Source organism: Etheostoma spectabile, chromosome 24 (assembly GCF_008692095.1).
Source record: "Etheostoma spectabile isolate EspeVRDwgs_2016 chromosome 24, UIUC_Espe_1.0, whole genome shotgun sequence".
Lineage (NCBI taxonomy): Eukaryota > Metazoa > Chordata > Actinopteri > Perciformes > Percidae > Etheostoma > Etheostoma spectabile.
Window position 1 is genome coordinate 15,298,096 of NC_045756.1, and position 17,941 is coordinate 15,316,036.

General features: G+C 38.9%; 2 protein-coding genes across 5 annotated transcripts in view; both read left to right on the forward strand.

Annotated features, from left to right (window-relative positions):
- Window positions 1-15,894, forward strand: part of LOC116673704 (gastrula zinc finger protein XlCGF17.1) — a 22,398-nt gene extending 6,504 nt beyond the window's left edge. The window contains exons 2-3 of one of the 4 annotated variants that reach the window (XM_032505934.1): window positions 14,459-15,160; window positions 15,245-15,894. In XM_032505934.1, the coding sequence (XP_032361825.1) occupies window positions 14,459-15,160; window positions 15,245-15,534 (992 nt within the window). In that variant the 3' untranslated portion in view covers window positions 15,535-15,894. Of the gene's footprint in view, window positions 1-10,373; window positions 10,556-14,455 lie in introns of those variants that run through there. The other 3 variants (XM_032505933.1, XM_032505932.1, XM_032505931.1) reach the window with 3 other exon arrangements.
- LOC116673700 (zinc finger protein 501) lies at window positions 4-3,296 on the forward strand (the record flags this gene model as incomplete). Its single annotated transcript, XM_032505925.1, is given in 2 exon segments — window positions 4-494; window positions 618-3,296. Coding segments are annotated over 2 exon segments (1,033 nt in total), but the record flags the coding sequence as incomplete, so codon positions are not given.
- Window positions 15,895-17,941: the final 2,047 nt, after the last annotated feature.

Genomic DNA, 17,941 nt, shown 5'->3' on the forward strand with positions numbered 1-17,941 from the left:
CAGGTTTCCATTCACTCCTGTCCCTGTAAAAAGTGAATATAATGAACAACAACTTCATGAAAGACAACCTGAACAGATGAAAACAGAAGCTGATGGAGAGGACTATGGAGGACCAGCACCAGTTAGAAACTCTGATCCTAACAGACATTTACAGCCAGATACTCACAAGACTGGAGACTCTTCTGAATCTGAGACTGACAGGAGTGATGATTGGAACGAGACCAGCATAATTCAGTCGGATTTAAACTCTCTGAATAGTGATCAAAGATGTAGTACTGGTGAGAAGCCATTTAGCTGTTCCATCTGTAAGAAATATTTTGCTTTGAGACAACGTTTACAGACACACATGAGAACCCACACAGGTGAGAAACCATTTAGCTGCTCCACCTGTAAGAAAGCTTTCACAGAGAGTGGAAGTTTAAAGAAACACATGCGAATCCATACAGGAGAGAAACCGTTTAACTGCTCCGTCTGTATGAAAGCTTTTACAGAGAGTGGAAATTTGTACAAACACATGAGAACCCATAGCCGCAAGCCAAGTTTGAAGAAATGCATGAGAATCCACACCGGAGACAAGGCATTTAGCTGTTCAGTCTGTAAGAAAGCTTTTACACTAGGTGAAAATTTACAGAAACACATGAGAACCCACACAGGAGAGAAACCATTCAGCTGCTTAGTCTGTGAGAAAGCTTTTTCCGCGAGCGGAAGTTTACATAAACACATGAAAATCCACACAGGAGAGAGACCATTCAGCTGCTCTGTGTGTAAGAAAGCTTTTTCGGTGAGTGGGAATTTGCATAAACACATGAGAACCCACACAGGAGAGAAACCATTCAGCTGCTCAGTCTGTACAAAAGCTTTTACAGAGAATGGAAGTTTAAATAAGCACATGAGAATCCACACAGGAGAGAAACCATTCAGCTGCTCTATCTGTCAGAAAGCTTTTACAGTGAATGGAAGTTTACAGACACACATAAGAACCCACACAGGAGAGAAATCCTTTATTTGCTCAGTTTGTAAGAAAGCTTTTATACTGAGTGGAAATTTACATAAGCACATGAGAACCCACACAGGAGAGAGACCATTTAGCTGCTCAGTGTGTAAGAAAGCTTTTACAGAGAGGGGAAATTTAAATAAACACATGAGAACCCACAGATGATAGAAACCATTTAGACGTGTGGAGTAGAGCTTCAGTCAGGAAAGAGAGTAGAGATTTGCAGTCAGGTTTCATTTAAAAGTAATGAGGTCTCATAAAGTTATTCGAGATGCAATACTCTGTCGGCCTTTTAAAAAAAAAATCCAAAATCCAATAATCTGTTTTTAGAAATGATTTTGATCTCTTTAGCCTTAATCTTGTAGCGCTTGGAGTAAATATCTTTTAGGCAGGGGAGGGCACCATCTATTGTATATTTACCTATAGTCATGCTTTGCAGAGACTTACTGTCCAGCTGTCTCTGTACAAAGCATGATGAGGCGATGTTCCCTGTCAGGAGGCTCTTTTATTATTAGAGATTAGAATTATTATACATAAATTAGTAATCCCTCAGTATTTGAAGGGGATATCTGGAAGTTCCTCAGGCGTCTGAAACAGTCTCTGCCTTGCATTTCTCCCCAATTAGTCAGTATTCAGCGCCCAGACCCTCAGTGAACATGAACAACAACAACATGAACTTTAAAGGTCCAATATGTAGCACTGACAGCTAGCGTTTAAAATGGTTACTGCAGTCCAAAGTCAAAATACTGGAGTCATCTCCTCCGTTCCCTCCTTCCTAGCGTTGAACTTCCCGGGGGTTGCCAGGTTGCAAACGTCAAACCCAACGTCCTACAAGGTCAATGTTAGCTAGATGCTAGTCTCACATTGCCAGACATTACTCCACAGTGCAGCGGAGTTGCTAAATGCTTCACTGTTGACAGTTATAAAGAGCCAGTGTCCTTGCGGAGCTTTTTACCCGCCTGACAATTACATTCGATTGGCTAAACGTAACGTCACTGCAAGAGCCGCTAAAAAGACCCCGGCCTGGCTGTTGTCAGTGTTTTGTCGGCTACGGGCCGCTGAACAGAAGCAGGGAAAGAATTTCAAAAGCGGGGGAATTTTCGGACCTAACGTTACTACTTTACAGACCCTGTTATACAGCTTGTCTTTACACTGCACATTACACTTTATGGTTGCATGCCAGTTTGTATATAAGTGGGAGTCATCGTATCCCAACCTTGAAGCTTGCGATGGTAATGTTAGCCACAAGAATATTCCATAACTTTCATTGCAGAGAGACTTGAGAGCATAAGCTTACCAATCCAATAATTCAGGCTACAGGGTTGTTTTGCCAAAGTTAAATTGCACGTTTCCCTTATTCGGAAGTCAAACTTGCCGTTTCTCCCACATGTCCGTCATGGCGGTTGGTCCTCCAGTAATGTTAGCGTGATAGCATGTTAGCGTGATAGCGTGTTAGCATGGCTGACTTCATATTTTAAATGCATTTCCAATAGTTATCCATGTTTTACCAAACATTGATGATTCTCTAAGATGTTAGTTATATGTTCTGTTGACTATTTTCTTCATTGTGTCTTAGTAATGATTTTCTTTAAATGGGTAGCTATTTGTATGTCATGTGCCCTTTGTCACATTACCTGTAAAGCATCACCTGGGGTATGTTTAATCTAAAAAATGTCTGCACCATTTTTTCTATGCACAAAACAAGACGTACGCTGCTCTCACAAAGCCATTCTTACAATTAATATCCTACACAAACCCCCGTTTGATCGATCTGTGGTGAAAACCAGACAAAATAAAATATCTTAAATTCAAATGAAGATATATTTGGAAAAAGAAAACTCAGATATGTTCTGTAATTATATTGGCATGTTATGGAATTTATTCTCATCCATACTATGATGCTGTTTTTGATGCCTTCGTCTGGCAGAGCACGTCGCTTTAACCCTTGTGTTGTCTTCCCGTCAACCATGAAAAAACATTTTGGTCACTGTCTTTTCAACATTTTTATCGCTTTTTCCGACATTTATCAATTTTTTAATGCTTTATGTTGTTTTTTCCCAAAGTTTTTTGAAGTTTGAGGTTTTTTTTGTCCCAAAGCACCATTTTTTGTGACAAAAACCCCCAAATTAACTGTAAACGGACAACATGAGGGTTAACATGGTCATCATATCCAGTATCATATTGTTTTATAAAGTTTTTATATTTATGGCTTTAGATCCTTTTATTGTTTTATTGTAGGCATGTAAGCATGTTTAAAGCATTGTGTAAGGTGCAACAGAAATAAAGTGTTACTAATTATGTGCTCCTTTCACTGAACTATATTATACTATATCATTTACAATTAGATTAATTCCGACACCTGTAGCTTTTTAGATACAATCAAATTGATGGGTGTACAAAATGTGTGTGCCATGCATAATGGCTGCTTTTTCACTGTTGGAAGATGAGGAAAATGTAGCTCAGCATAAATTCTTTCTGCAAGACCTAACTGTATATCAATGCTCCTAAATTAAATCAGCTGTGATCCAAATAACTACATTTTATCATGGTGTGTATAACTGTTGCATATTTGCAAAAACCCTTTCTTGATGTAGCACTAGCTGCTTTTTTTGCATCAACTTTAATATGGGACCATTCGTTTTTATATTTCATAGCCAGTGTTCTGGCAATGCTTTTTTTTCCTTAACCTTTATTGCTTTGTCGGTCACAGTTTATTAATATCAAAGTCTATTAGGTACCCAGGAAGTCTAGATTGTAGAAAGTAGATTGGGTGAACGGTTCATGAGATATTTCAAAGACACACACAGATATCTTAATTAGAGAGATTAAATCAAAGAAAGGTGAGGTTTATTGTTGGAAGAATATGTAGTCATGAATTGAAGTCAAAAATGTAATCAGGGAGATTTCAGTATTACTTTGAAGTATTTGTAGTATTTGTTTGTCATTAATTACATGCCACTTTGTAACACAGTAATACAGTGGAGACCTAATTTATCAATATGTTTCAATATTAATCCAGGAAAATATTATATAGCATTTTCGGTATCATACACTATCCTTCTGATCCTCTGTCTGAGACGCTCTGCTGGAGCGCCTGTCTCTTTAAGCCCCCCTCCTGAAAAAGCCCAGTCTGCTCTGATTGGCCAGTGTGTTTCTTGGTGTGGTAGAAATTCTATTACCTATTTGAGATCTGAAATAAAGCTTGATTTAACCAAGTATTTGAAGGAAGTCATTCTTTGCACAAATATGTTCAGTTCATCTAGAGCGTTTGAGGGAATAATTTGCTTATTAACCCTCTACAAGCTGACAGTAGTGTAGAGGGTTAATAAGCAGTGTCTATATCAGAAATATGGGTTTCTTTTTAACCAAATTACCAAAAAAAGGATGGATTCCATTCAGCGCTCTTTGCAAAAACAATCACTTTCATCGAATTTTGGGTGTAAATTGAAATGGTTTCAAATCAGTATCCTGACCAAACTCACCCACTTAACATACGCTCCTCTGATCTTAACTATTAGTCAAAAATAATTCACAATTTCTGCTTTACTAACTCAAATATTAGGTATAATTCTATACAAATGAGGGTTATTGACCATGGATTCCAAAAAGTAATAAACTAGTGGTAGTAAGGTGCTGTTAGTGAAATACATTTTTTTTTTAAATGCGTTGAAAATGTCAAATGTTGAAAATAGAAGTGTTAATCTTTATTACCCAGCAGGACAACACAAGGGTTAATCGCCTTTCAGTCCATGTGACCTCTGACCTCCAAATGTGTGATCAAAATGGGAGGTAGAGAAAAGCCAGTCTCTGCCGTTTAGATGAACAGAAGAACATAAAGTTAGGCCATCAGGGTCCAGCCATCAAAACAGAGGTAAAGATTTCCTGTGTGACCTGGCCCTGCAGTCCCATGTCAAAGTGTATGAATGTGTGTGAATGGTGAATGGTTCCTGTACTATGTAAAGCGATTTGAGTAATAATATTTTATAGTGTTTATTGGTTCCCTGTGGGGAAATTACAATTTACACTCTGTTTTGTTACTAATCATTACACACAGGCCTGAAATACACACACACACGCTCAGGAACTATTCATGCACAATTGGAGAGATGTCAAAGTAAGTGGGCTGCAAGCTGGACAAGCGCTGTTGGGGGTGAGGGGGGGGGGGGGGGGGGGGGGGGTAGCCTTGCTCAAGAGCACCTGGCAGTAACCAGGAAGTGAAGTGGCATCTCTCCAGGTACCAGTCTACACTCTGTACTTCGGTCCGTACGGGGAACCAGCGGCCCTCTGCCAACCCAACTCCCTACGGGCTGAGCTACTGCTATGCTGTTAATAAAATGCGAATTTTTATTATACAATATTACAGCCTACAAGTACATTTTTCTGATGACACACACTTTTATTTTAACATTTCTGCACAGGACACACTTCTACCAGTGATAGTCATCTATAGCTCTGCCAGTATCGGAGGTTGGAAAGAAAAATGCTCTACTCATTATCTTTAGCGTAAACTTTAGCAATGCAAAAATGTTCTTTAAAAGGTCCTGGTCCAGTGTGTTTTTATTCGTAATATCGAGAGCGGTACCGGGAGCTGGACGCACTGCCCCCGGTGCAGGAACCACTGCTGAAGGCTCCAAGGGGAGTGAGCCTGTCCTCTCTAAGCGTAGCTCCCATGGCGCCATTTTAATGCTGCGAAGCCATCACCTGTCGTTAGCATCCCATTGACTGCCATTCATTTTGACGTCACTTTGACAGTGAATAACTTTACATTTGAAGAGTTTAAAGACTCTGTTTGTCCATTGTTTATTTCTAAAGAAACACAACAATGTAGAAAAGGCTCCATTACCTTGTACTTCAGGTTAAGGCTCCGTAGCAGACGTTTTTGTAAAAATAGGCTAACATTAGTGTCATAACCACGCGACTTATCACCGTATTCCCAGTAGAAGCTCGCAGACACTTTGGACTTACATCAGTTGCTTAGGTTTAATTACTAATGTTAACTAGCATGTTAGTTAGCAGTAATTAGTCTGGGTCTATGTCATATCCTAACATATACTTACCTCTCCGTCTCTTCTGAAAGGGAATGATTGAGATTTCTCTTGCACAGCTACCAGAAGAATTACAACTCACGTCACATCTACGCTCAGCCATCACTGGAAAAGTGCTTCTATTTTCCTTCACTGGTCTCCGTCCAAAACAACGGGATCTGTTGGTCCACTTCTTTAACTGTCTATGGAAGGCACACTGCGGACTGCAAACATGTAACAGTCAGGAAGATGTTTTAGCAAGGGGGAAAAACTGATCGACGGATTGTTGTAGAAATGTAGTGGGGTAGAAAGTAAAGATAATTGCTGCAAAATTTAACAAAGTACAAGTCAACAAGTAAAATAATGATATTTCAGCCCACAGAATTTTTAGAAGTAGCAAACCAACCAAAACTAATGTTTCAGTCCAGATCAGGAGTAGTTTCAGAAGCATTCAGCAGCAGAACCAAGAAAAGGACAGGCAGGTTTGTAATCCACATAGGGGTTAAGCGTGATTTATGGTTCTGCGTTAAATCTACGCTGTGGCTACGTACAGTAGGTACGTGGAGACATGGACATGGAAACTACGAAGTGCACATCTCGAAAAATGTATCTACTTTGCTTTGCATTTCCCCCTGCTCATTTCTTGGTTCTCCTCCATAAACAACATGAAATCTAGGAGAGGGTTAACTTTTCCTGCTACAGATGTCCCACCCTGGTCATAAATCACAGGGGAGACACTTTGTTTCTCTCACTATGACTCTAGAGTAGACACTCGCTCTGAAGCTAATCACCGTCACTCGCTCACTAGCTCTACCACACACTCTCCACGTGCTGCTTAACCCTCGGGTCAAATTTGACCCCTTTAAAAAATGTCTATATCTGAAATATGGGTTTCTTTTTAAACAAATCACCACCAAAAAAATGGATTGGATTCCATACAACGCTCTTTGCAAATACAATTGATCACTTTCATTCCTCTGATCTTAACTATTAGTCCAAATAATCCATAGTTTCTGCTTTTTTAACTCTTTTTAGATGAGTGTTTTTGACCATGAATTCCAAAAAGTACTGTAATTAAAAAAAGTCTGAAAAAGGGACAAAAATGTCAAAATTCTGTCAGTTTTTTTAACCTGTGTCATGTGTCCCGACCAGGCTAACAGCCAGGATTTATTAATCCTTGTACCTTTTCTCTTCACTCAGCAGTGGTTTTGACCTTGTTGTTATCAGCCTGCATTAAAATACTAAAGGTACATATTCCTCTTCAGTTAAGTACTGTTATTATTTCATAATTGTTCATGTGACAGTCATTGTTTCTGTTATATTTTAGTATAATAGCTGTTCATGTTGTTAGAAGTTTGATGTATATGGCTGTTGTGTGTAAGTCACTCCTTAGTTATTAAACAGGTGATGGGTTGGTAAATCTGGTAGGACTATATTAGGAATGATTTATATATGTGGGTGTCTCCCTGGGGTGTCGGTCAGAACACAAAGGAGTTGATGCCATTCATAACTTGAGTGTTGAAGGATTTACACAGCACAGCATAGTACAGTGTTGTGGTTTGGGGTTATTTTTCCCATTTGGCCTTCCCTGTGTTTTTGTTCCGGTTTTCTCCCCTGTCTTGTGTTGTTGGCCCTGTCTTGTGTTCCCTTGTGTCTGTTTGTTCTGTTTCCTGTTTTATGTTGATAGTCTGGTTTCCTGTTCTGTCTCGTCTTGCCCAGCTTTACTTTTTTCCTGTCTGATTGTCCTGCCCCGCCCTAATGTGGTTCACCTGACGTCTCACCTGTTCCCTGTTATCTTGTTACCTCTTGTATTTAACCCCAGTGTTCCCTTTGTCTCTTGCCAGATCCTTATGTTGTGTTGTCGTGTGCATGTTCCTGCCAGTCTCCAGCGTTTTCCCCGTGAGTTGTCGCTGTTCCCCTGTGATACCTTTTCCCTTGCTTTTCCCTGTGCTGCTCCCTTGTTTTTGTGTCTCCAGACCCCCAGTTGGACCTTTTTGTTTTTCCAGGAGGTTCCCGGATGTGGCAAGCGCCTCTAGCCCCGGTGCTTTTCTGTTGAACTGAACTGTGTAAAATAAACTGCTGTGCTCCTGCCTGCTGTCTCTTTGCTGCATTTGGGTCCTGTCCTCACCTCCCCGTAACAGAACAGTAGGGTACACTGCTTGGTATGTAATGGCTGTATGTGTAGGTGACTAGGAATATATTTGTTGTCATGCTTGTGTGTGTGGTCTGAAATAAACAAGAACAAACAAGAAATAACATGAATGTTAATTTCCCATTATCAAATTACCTACATCATTTACATTAATACAGACTAAAATGACATTTTTGTACTATAGTCAGTCCCTCCAGAAAAACGTGATTATGCTATCACATAATTCAATGCATAATCAGCCAAAATCTGTATATTTATGCGGGGGCCGCATTTTTTCAAATACGCCGCACATTTGCCTCATAAATTGCTGATTTCTGAGCAAAATAATGCGGGGCTTGCATGATTTCATAATCCCCGCATTTTTGTTGCAAAAAAGTCACATACTTAGCAGAAAGTTGAAAAATGTTGCGTTTGCGTCACAAAAGAGCAGCCGTTTTCCCTTGTTGTCTTGGGAACGTTATGAAGTGACGTAATTATGCGACAAGACAAACACAGTATCTTTTTCATCAATTCGCAGTTTTTGCGTGTTCCCGCAATTTCATTGCATAAATATCCCGCATTTATTAAGAAAATGTGCTGCATAATCAAGGATTCTCGCCCCCAACAATCACAGAAAACTATGCATTTTTCTGGAAGGACTGTATAGTGACTAATTCTAATAGCACAGCAGTATTTACCAGTGAAATGCAATACAACAGCGCCACCTAGTGGCCAGCTGAATTAACATTAGACTGCCCAGAAGGGCTCTGAGATTTCCCACGAATATGGACACTTATCTAATTACAAATGTGCCACATCTTGCACATCTTACATCGTGAGGAACCGGTCTAATAAGGCAAAAATAATGTCACATCTAAATATTAACGTACAGTGGATTGAGAAAGTTTACACATCCATACTAAAGTTGATTAAAAAGAGGAATCAAAAAACATATTTTGGAAATTGATCTTAATGCCTTAATTTAAACACACAAAAAATAGGAAAATCCAACCTTTAAGGACACCATTTTCTTTATGAATGAATAATGAATTGTAAATAAATAAATGTTCTTCCTTAAAATACAGGGGGCTTAAATATACACACCCCTCTGTTAAATTCCCATAGAGGCAGGAACATTTTTATTTTTAAAGGCCAGTTATTTCATGGATCAAGATACTATGCATCCTGACAAAGTTCCCTTGGCCTTTGCCCCCCCCCCCCATTCACCATACATAGAGATTGGCATGGTTTTATTTAAGTTAGCTTAATAGCTGGTTTGATTTGCATTGAGAGATGATCTTATGGAAAGTGAAGTATTAACAACACATTATTCATTCACAAAGAAAATTGGTGTCCTTAAAAAGTTGGATTTTCCTAAATTTTTTTGAATTAAGGCATTTCCAATCAATTTTTTTTATTCCTCTTTTTAATCAACTTTAGCATGGGTGTGTAAACTTTCTCAACCCTCTGTAGGTCAAATGCAAACAAGGTTTACAGTTGAAGTGGATACCAACATTAAACGCGAACCATAAGAGTTTAAAAAAGGGAAAGTAATCTCCGTAAATGCAAGGATATATTGACTCGTGCTAAACATGTATCCAAGCAAACTACGTCATGATACTCAAACATATCTCACATACAATGCTCAAAAGCATCTAAACACATAGTGATTAGCCTGACCAACTCACTTTTCAGCAATAACGCACACATCACACACAGCTGTAGTCTCCCTCTTGCTCCACTAAAAAGAAATCCCCATGTTAAGCCAGTTTCATTCCAACTCATGGTGAGATAACACATATCATATATGACATATGTGTCACTTGGGTAATATCGGATCACTCTGATGTAGGATTTGAAAATGAAAGGCTATATTTGAAAAAATGTTCAAGTTGTTAATTATAGCCATATTTTTTACTCTTTTTCATGCTACTCTAAAAAGGAATCCTCCTGTTAAGCCAGGTTCATTCCACATCTGATTGAGATAGCACATATCCAGTGTGTCACTTGGGTAATATAGGACCATTATGATTTAGGATTTTAAAATTAAAGGCCTAAATGTCCTATTAAAGCCATATTTGAAAGCTTGTTTTTCAGGCAGTTAAAGCCATATTTTAAGAAGTCATGTTGTGGATATACAACCTGAAGTTTACAAAGCCCTGATGTTAGACACTCCGGGACAGAGGGTGGCACTACGCACTTTTTGGTGTGCGATCCACCATTAAATCAGAGAAGAAGAAGTCTTTATATTCTTACCGACATAAACACCGGAGCAGTCAGCGGAGAGAAGCTGTTAGTTGGCTCCAATTTGCGGCAGAAACCCCGAGGAGTTAGTCTGGTTCTCAGAGATGGACCGACACCGGAAACAGCTCGAGGTGGTTTTAAACTCGGAAACGGAGCTGCGAGGTTTGTTTTCTTTCTACTGCTCTGCTAATGACGCTAAGCTAACGTTAGCTACGTCATTCACAGCCTGTTAGCCGGAGCTAGCTCCATAAGCTCATGTGCTTTATAAGAGGATTAACTAGCTAAGTCTTTACCGTTGACTGTGTACGTTTATAACTTAAAGGAAGAATACAAGCAGCAGTGAATGGTGGCCAGAACAAGTGTGTAACGGGAAAGGTGACGGTGGAGAGAGCTAGCCGATTAGCTCAAAGATAACTACCATTATGTCGTTTCTGGGCATGTAGCTAGCTAGGCTATGTCTAGGCTATATGAAATATATTTCCACATAACACTAACGTACACGTTCAGAGAGGCATTATCAGACCTGCATGACAAAAGGACTCTTAAAAACTGTTGTGTTTGTGTAAATAAAGTTTAGCAAGCAACGTTATATATACAACCGTCGTTAAATATAAGTATGTTAAAGAGAGCACCCGAGAAGCCCCATGGTGAATAGCGGAGTAACAACGGTGCGTTTGCGCATATCACTCCGCCCGAGTAGCAGTGCTTCGCCTTCTGAGAATATAGTTCCCAGTTCCCTTCTTCTTTTTAGATTGATGCGGCCCAAAATGCCTGATGTTGCGGGAGCTTTTATAAAAAGAATAAAGGGGGAGAATAAAACTACTCTAGGCTGAGTTTTCAAAGGAACCAAAAAGGCCCAGGAGGCTGCAAATGTTGATATAATATGATAATGGCTGGTGGGTTTAAGACAAAAATTAAATAAATATTGAATGAATCAGATATGAACGTCTGTCAGTGGCTTGTTGATCTTTACATTGTTAGTTAATTTCCTATCCTGGGCTGGGGCACACATTCATATGGTTTGATGAAGTACTCATTGGACTTTAACTTATCATTGCACTTACAGTAACGAGCGTAGCTGTCCTCAGTTTAGCTCATCTTGTAGTCTCATCTCCGGTTTTTCGTGCATCCACTGTGTGTGTGTTTGTGTGTGTTCATCTGTTGAATTGGCGTGATCGCTAAATCTTCAAGGGATTGGATATTCATATTTGCGTAGTGCAGTTTCAAGCAAGTTAGCAAGTTGGCCTGCACGATTAAAAAAAATTAAAGTTGTAATCTCTATTCACACTGTTGACGATTTCACTTTTAAATAACAGATTTTTTTTTTTTCTTTGATTCTTATTTAATTTTACGAGCCAACTGCATCACAAACGCTAATACTTTCTTGTGTGAGTTTTTACAGACTGTATAAAATAGGTTTTAAAGCGCTGCGATGCTCTGCCTTCTCTTCATCAAAGCCTCTGTTTACATGCTTGTGGTGATGCTCGATGTGCTATAGGTGCCAAAAAGAATATCTATGTTTGATGTACATTAGCACCGTTCTTAAAGTCCTGTGCCGAAACGGTTCAGTACGAATACATGGACCATTACACTTCTAATATCTACGCTATGGTATCATGTCTGTGTCCATTACAGCTTTCTCAGGATGGGAAGAATTGCTATGGCAACAAGTGACAGCTGTAGCTAGTATTGCTAAAGCTCTATGGTCCGACCAATAATCACTTATGCTATTAAAAATGAACAAATAACATCAACAGCCACACTCCTTACAACCTCAGCAGCCAACACCATATCGTTATTAATTAAACAAAGTACTAGTAGCCTAATGCAAACACTGTATTAAAAAGAAGAACAAAACATGCTATATCGTGATAGCGTTATCAACCTGTTACTGTGGCAAATGCATCCAACATTCCAAAAGAAATTAAAGCTGAGCAACAGCTACTACAAAGGTACTCAGTTGACATTACTACTGCATTTGATACCAAACATCCCTGCGCTGCCTTCCTTTTGACTCTGTTGACCACAATACACTCATACATAGACTTGGCAGCATTGGTGTTACTAATCACTCATTTGTTTGGTTTTCCAGTTATCTCTCTCACCGGGTGCAAAGTGTAAGGTTTGAAAACCTTTTCTCTTATTCTCTCCTGGTCACCAGGGGTGTCCCCCAAGACTCCCTTCTTGGTCCCATACTTTTTTCCTTATACATTAATAACATTCTTATTGCAGCTGGTAATTCACTTATGTGCTGAAGCTTCACTTTCATTCTCCATCCATATATCAAAGTTGCAATCAAAGGTCAAGACAAAACTCTGCTTCCTTTACAGAAACTGCTCTACTTTCACTACTTCTGCCAAACTCACCCGCATTCAAATAAACATTCAACCCATGTTAGATTATGGTGAAACTATAGGGTTGCTTGCAATAGCACTCTATCAAAACTTTACACTCTTTGCCATTCTGCTATCCGGTTTGCCACAAATGCCCCTTTTAATACACACCACTGCACCCTTTTATTCTCTAGTCAACCAGCCCCCCCTTCACACTCACCGTAATATTCACTGGTTTACTGTCATTTACAAGACCCTTCTTGGCCGATCACCTTCTTACGTGTGTCACATACCTGTCTAGGCCTGCACGATTCTGGGAAAAATATGAATCACAATTTTTAGCAGAGCATATAGGTGGGCATAGCGGGAATTAGTTATATGGTAGATAGGTATGGGCATGATTAATCAACGATCGATGATTGATCATTAAGAATTTTGATCAAGTTAATTTGTTATCGATTAAACTAGCTAATGCAGGTTGCGTTGTGTAGTGGGAGTCTTGAAGCAATGGCATGAATTACCCTGTGTGGCAGCAATTACACATTTTACCACCCGGGGGCAATATTAGATGCCATATTCCGTTACCTGCGAGTTTCGGTTTTGATTTCAAAAGTAATCATGAAGCGATCACGACAAAGTGTGGCGTGGGAACATTTTGATTTAAAAAACAACTTAGTTCACTGCAAACACTGCAATGCTGTGTATAAGTACAACACGGCCACGACTAAAATTATATACCACTTAAAGAACATTGACCCTGGTTAATGTCTGTGGCGGTGCATCCTGCTCTCAGTCTCAACCTAGCATCATGTCGGCGTTAGCATGGAGGAGCGGCGGTGCAGACCAGTAGGGCGGCTATCCCACAGCCTGGGGCAAACAAGGCTGCGTTGACTGCCACGGACAGGGGCAGCGGCGGTAGCTGTCCATATCCCGGCAACATCAGTCCCCTCGAAGTGGTGGACTGACGGTCACCAGGTTGCGGTCACGTCTGACTCCAGAGCATGTCAACATGCTTATCTTTCTCAATAAAAATCAGTAGACTGGTGCAAAAGTTGTGAGTCACTAGTTATTTTTATGAGGCTTTTTTAATTTAATTTGTGAAGTAGACTAATTAATTGTTAGATATGCTTATCTCTCTCACCCTCTTTCTCAACTCCGTGCCTTGGATAGTTTTGAGTTACATTTGACACAACCTGCCAGATCTAAGTATTATGTTTTTGGTTAAGTTATTGTTTAACATGACACAATTCTTTTTTTTAAATATTATTTTGGAACAAACAAGGTTCTCCATTTAAAAACACTGACTTGCAGCTGCAGGTTCCGCTGCTTTAGAGCACCGCAACACATATATCTTCAAGTTTAGCCTAACCGAACGTCCAGTTTAACTGCAACAAGTTGTTCTTCTTGTAATAAAGATCTCATTGACGAAAAACACGCTGTATATATAAAAACACGCGTTTTCGCGATATTTGTTTTAATTTGCAAGTTTGGGAGTTATACCAAGGTGCTTGTTTCCTTTGGTTCATCATCTTTTTGTGAGGAGCAACAGAGTCTAAAGTTGTCTGTAGGCAGGTCGTAGCACCATCTACAAATTTATCAATTTGGGAGGGACTAAAGTTAACATAAAGGTCTGCTGTTGAGTTAAATGTGGTTGGCAACTCTTAGCAACTGCCACCCCAAATTAATAGCAAATGATTAAGATTCAAATTCACGGTGTGTGTTTGTGTTTCAGCTTTACCTTCAGATGTCCAGAAAGTGATTGTTGGTGAAGAACATCAGCAGGAGTGGAGCTCCAATATGGAGCAAGAGGACACAAAGCCCCCACACATTAAAGAGGAGCAGGAGGAACTCTGGATCAGTCAGGAGGGAGAGCAGCTTCAGGAGCCAGAGGAGGCTGACACCACCACGTTCCCATTCACTCTTCTCCATGTGAAGAGTGAAGAGGATGAAGAGAAACCTCAGATCTCCTTAGATCCAGATACACATTTACAACTAGATACTGATGACCAGACTGGACACTCGTCTGAAGCTGAGACTGATGACAGTGCTGATTGGGAGGAGACTAGAAAACCTCAGTCAGGTTTAAACTCTCTGAATAATAATGACGTCCCAGACTGTGGTTTGAGATGTAGTACAGATACAAAAAAGAGACATCTGAAGAGAGACGTGAGTTCTCACACAGGAGAAAAAACATTTAGCTGCTCAGTCTGTAACAAAGCTTTTACAGTAAATGGAAGTTTACAAAAACACATGAAAATTCACAAAGGAGAAAAATCATTTAGCTGCTCAATCTGTAAGAAAGCTTTTATAGAGAGTGGTTATTTAAATAGACACATGCGAATCCACACAGGAGAGAAGGCATTTAGCTGCTCTGTCTGTAAGAAAGCTTTTACAGTGAGTGGGAGTTTACAGAAACACATGAGAATCCACACAGGAGAGAAACCATTTAGTTGCTCCATCTGTAAGAATGCTTTTACAGAGAGTGGAAGTTTGCGTAGACACATGCGAATCCACACAGGAGAGAAACCATTTAGCTGCACAGTCTGTAAGAAAGCTTTTACAGTGAGTGGAAGTTTGAAGACACACATGAGAACCCACACAGGAGAGAAACCATTTAGCTGCTCAGTCTGTAAGAAAGCTTTTACATTGAGTGGAAATTTACAAAAACACATGAGAATCCACACAGGAGAGAAACCATTTAGCTGCTCGGTCTGCAAGAAGGCTTTTACATTGAGTGGAAGTCTACATATTCACTTAAGAACCCACACACACAGGAAAGAAAAAAGGTGGAGTGGAGATTCAGTCTAGAAGGAGAACAGAGGACCTCAGTCAGGTTTAAACACTCTAAAGAATTCTCTAAAAGTGATGTTAAAGGTACTGAAACGCAGTGCCAATAGGGCGCCGGTTCCAACGTAAGCTGTAACGACGCCAAATAAGAACGAACATTTAATTGCATGTTTTCAGTGCCTGACTTTTTATTTTATTCAGAAGCATTGTTGCACAGGGCGCTGTGTTACCGTTAGCTACTAGCTGGATTAAACACAATGGTTGTAATGCTAACCGCTTACGTTAAGCGGTGTAAAGTGTGACTGTGTTTCCCTGGAGAGGATTCCAACACCGGGACGTAACAGTCTGCAGGCAGCTGCCGTTGTCGGAAAAAACAACACAGACGGTGCGTTGACTTGAAACTCACCAGCCTTGTGGTGCATTTTAAGTTATTATAAAATACCCTTTTCCCATCTGGTGCTTGTTTTTGTCATTAACCAGCAATTTACTGGTGAAAAAGTTATTGTTACCTTATTAATCATTTAATTTTGACCTTAGCAATAAACAAGCTGTTCTTTAATGTCAAAAACTGTTGTTTTGTGCTCCTTTCTGTTAATACATTAAACATATGTTGAAAATGTATTATATATATATTTATGTTCAGACACCGCTTTAAAAGTAAAAGTGTTGTTTTAGCACCAGTGTCGGAAAAAGAACTGTTGGGTCCTTGTAAATTATAGAGTGTCTTAGACATATCTGTAAAGTGTCTTGAGATAACTCTTAATATGAATTGACACTATAAATAAAATTGTATTGAAAGTATTTTGAAAGCCACACTGCTAAGGTGATGTAGGTTTGGGCTAACATGTAACAAACGTCCATGTTCCTAACCTGGCACCTTAACTTACACAGATTGACTCCTCGACATGTAGACATACACACTTAATTAGTAAGCAAGCCTCCCACCTTAAAGAATTTGATTTGACTCAGACACAGAACACATCATGAGGAGACTCGAGTCTCCCTTATTGTTCTCTTTCTAAGTTAACCCTTAAAGTGCCCATATTATGCCCATTTTCAGGTTCATAATTGTATTTAGAGGTTATTCTAGAATAGGTTAACAAGGTTTTAATTTTCAAAAAACACTGTATTATTGTTGTTCTACACTTTGTTGCATCTCCTCTTTTCACCCAGTGTGTTAAGCTCTCTGTTTTAGCTACAGAGTGAGACCTCGCTGTTCTGTTCCATCTTTGTTGGGAGTCAAAATTTCAATATCCAGCAGAATAACTTCCCACTGCGCAACATGAATTGATATTTTTTACAAATGACATAGACAATACAGTGAGTGGATTGGGAATAAATGACATCAGTGAGCACTTACCAGTTATTACAGTAACTACACATTTATAATGGACAACAAACCTCTGTTCAGATGGGTCAGAACAGAAAAGTCTACGGTTGCACTGAAAGATGATCTGCTCTCACAAGACTGGGAAATGATATATCAGGAAACAATATTGATAAAGTTTATAGTATATTCCTAAAGACAGTTATATGATAATACATGATTGTAGAAAACAAAAAATATAGTGATAGACCATGAATTTCAAAAGGATTACAAAATGCCTGTAAACAAATATAAGAAATATAAAAACAAGCTAATTAAGATTATGAGAACTTGTAAGAGAGAATACTACAGTAAACTATTAGACAACAATAATATGAAGGGTATGTGGAATCTACTAAATAGTATTATAAGACAGGGCACGAGACTTAGAATTATCCCCAGTATTTCACTTGTAATTAAAATATGTTAAGGAAGTGGAGAAAGTGGTAAATACTTTTAATAAATATTTTGCAAATGTTGGACCAGATTTAGCTGGAAAAATTCCTGTTCCACAGATAATCGCTAACAGATATAATGATCTTATTGAAAGAAATCAATGCTCAATGTTTCTGAAAGCAGTACAAGGAAAAATAAATAATAGATATTGTTAAAAAATAGATATCAAGATAGTAAAAAATGTAATTTAGGCGATCTCATAACCATTAACTCCCATTTTTAATTTGTCATTCCAAACTGGTAAATTTCAAATTAAAATGAAAATAGCAAAAGTCATACCTTTGAACAAAACTGGAGATAAACACAGCTTCACAAATTACACAATAATTCTCAAATTCTCAAAAATTCAATGACAGATTGGACAAATTCATAGATAAAAACAAATTACTTACTGACAGGCAACATGGATTCAGAAAAAAATAGGTCAACATCACTAGCTTTAACTGATCTCATAGAAGAAATTACAAATTTCACAGACAAACAAAGAAATATGGAGTTGGGGTAGTCATTGATTTGAAAAAAAGCATTGGATACAGTTAATCATTAAATATTAATCAATAAATTGGAAGAGTTTAATTGGTTAAGCAGTTATTAAAAAGACAGGCA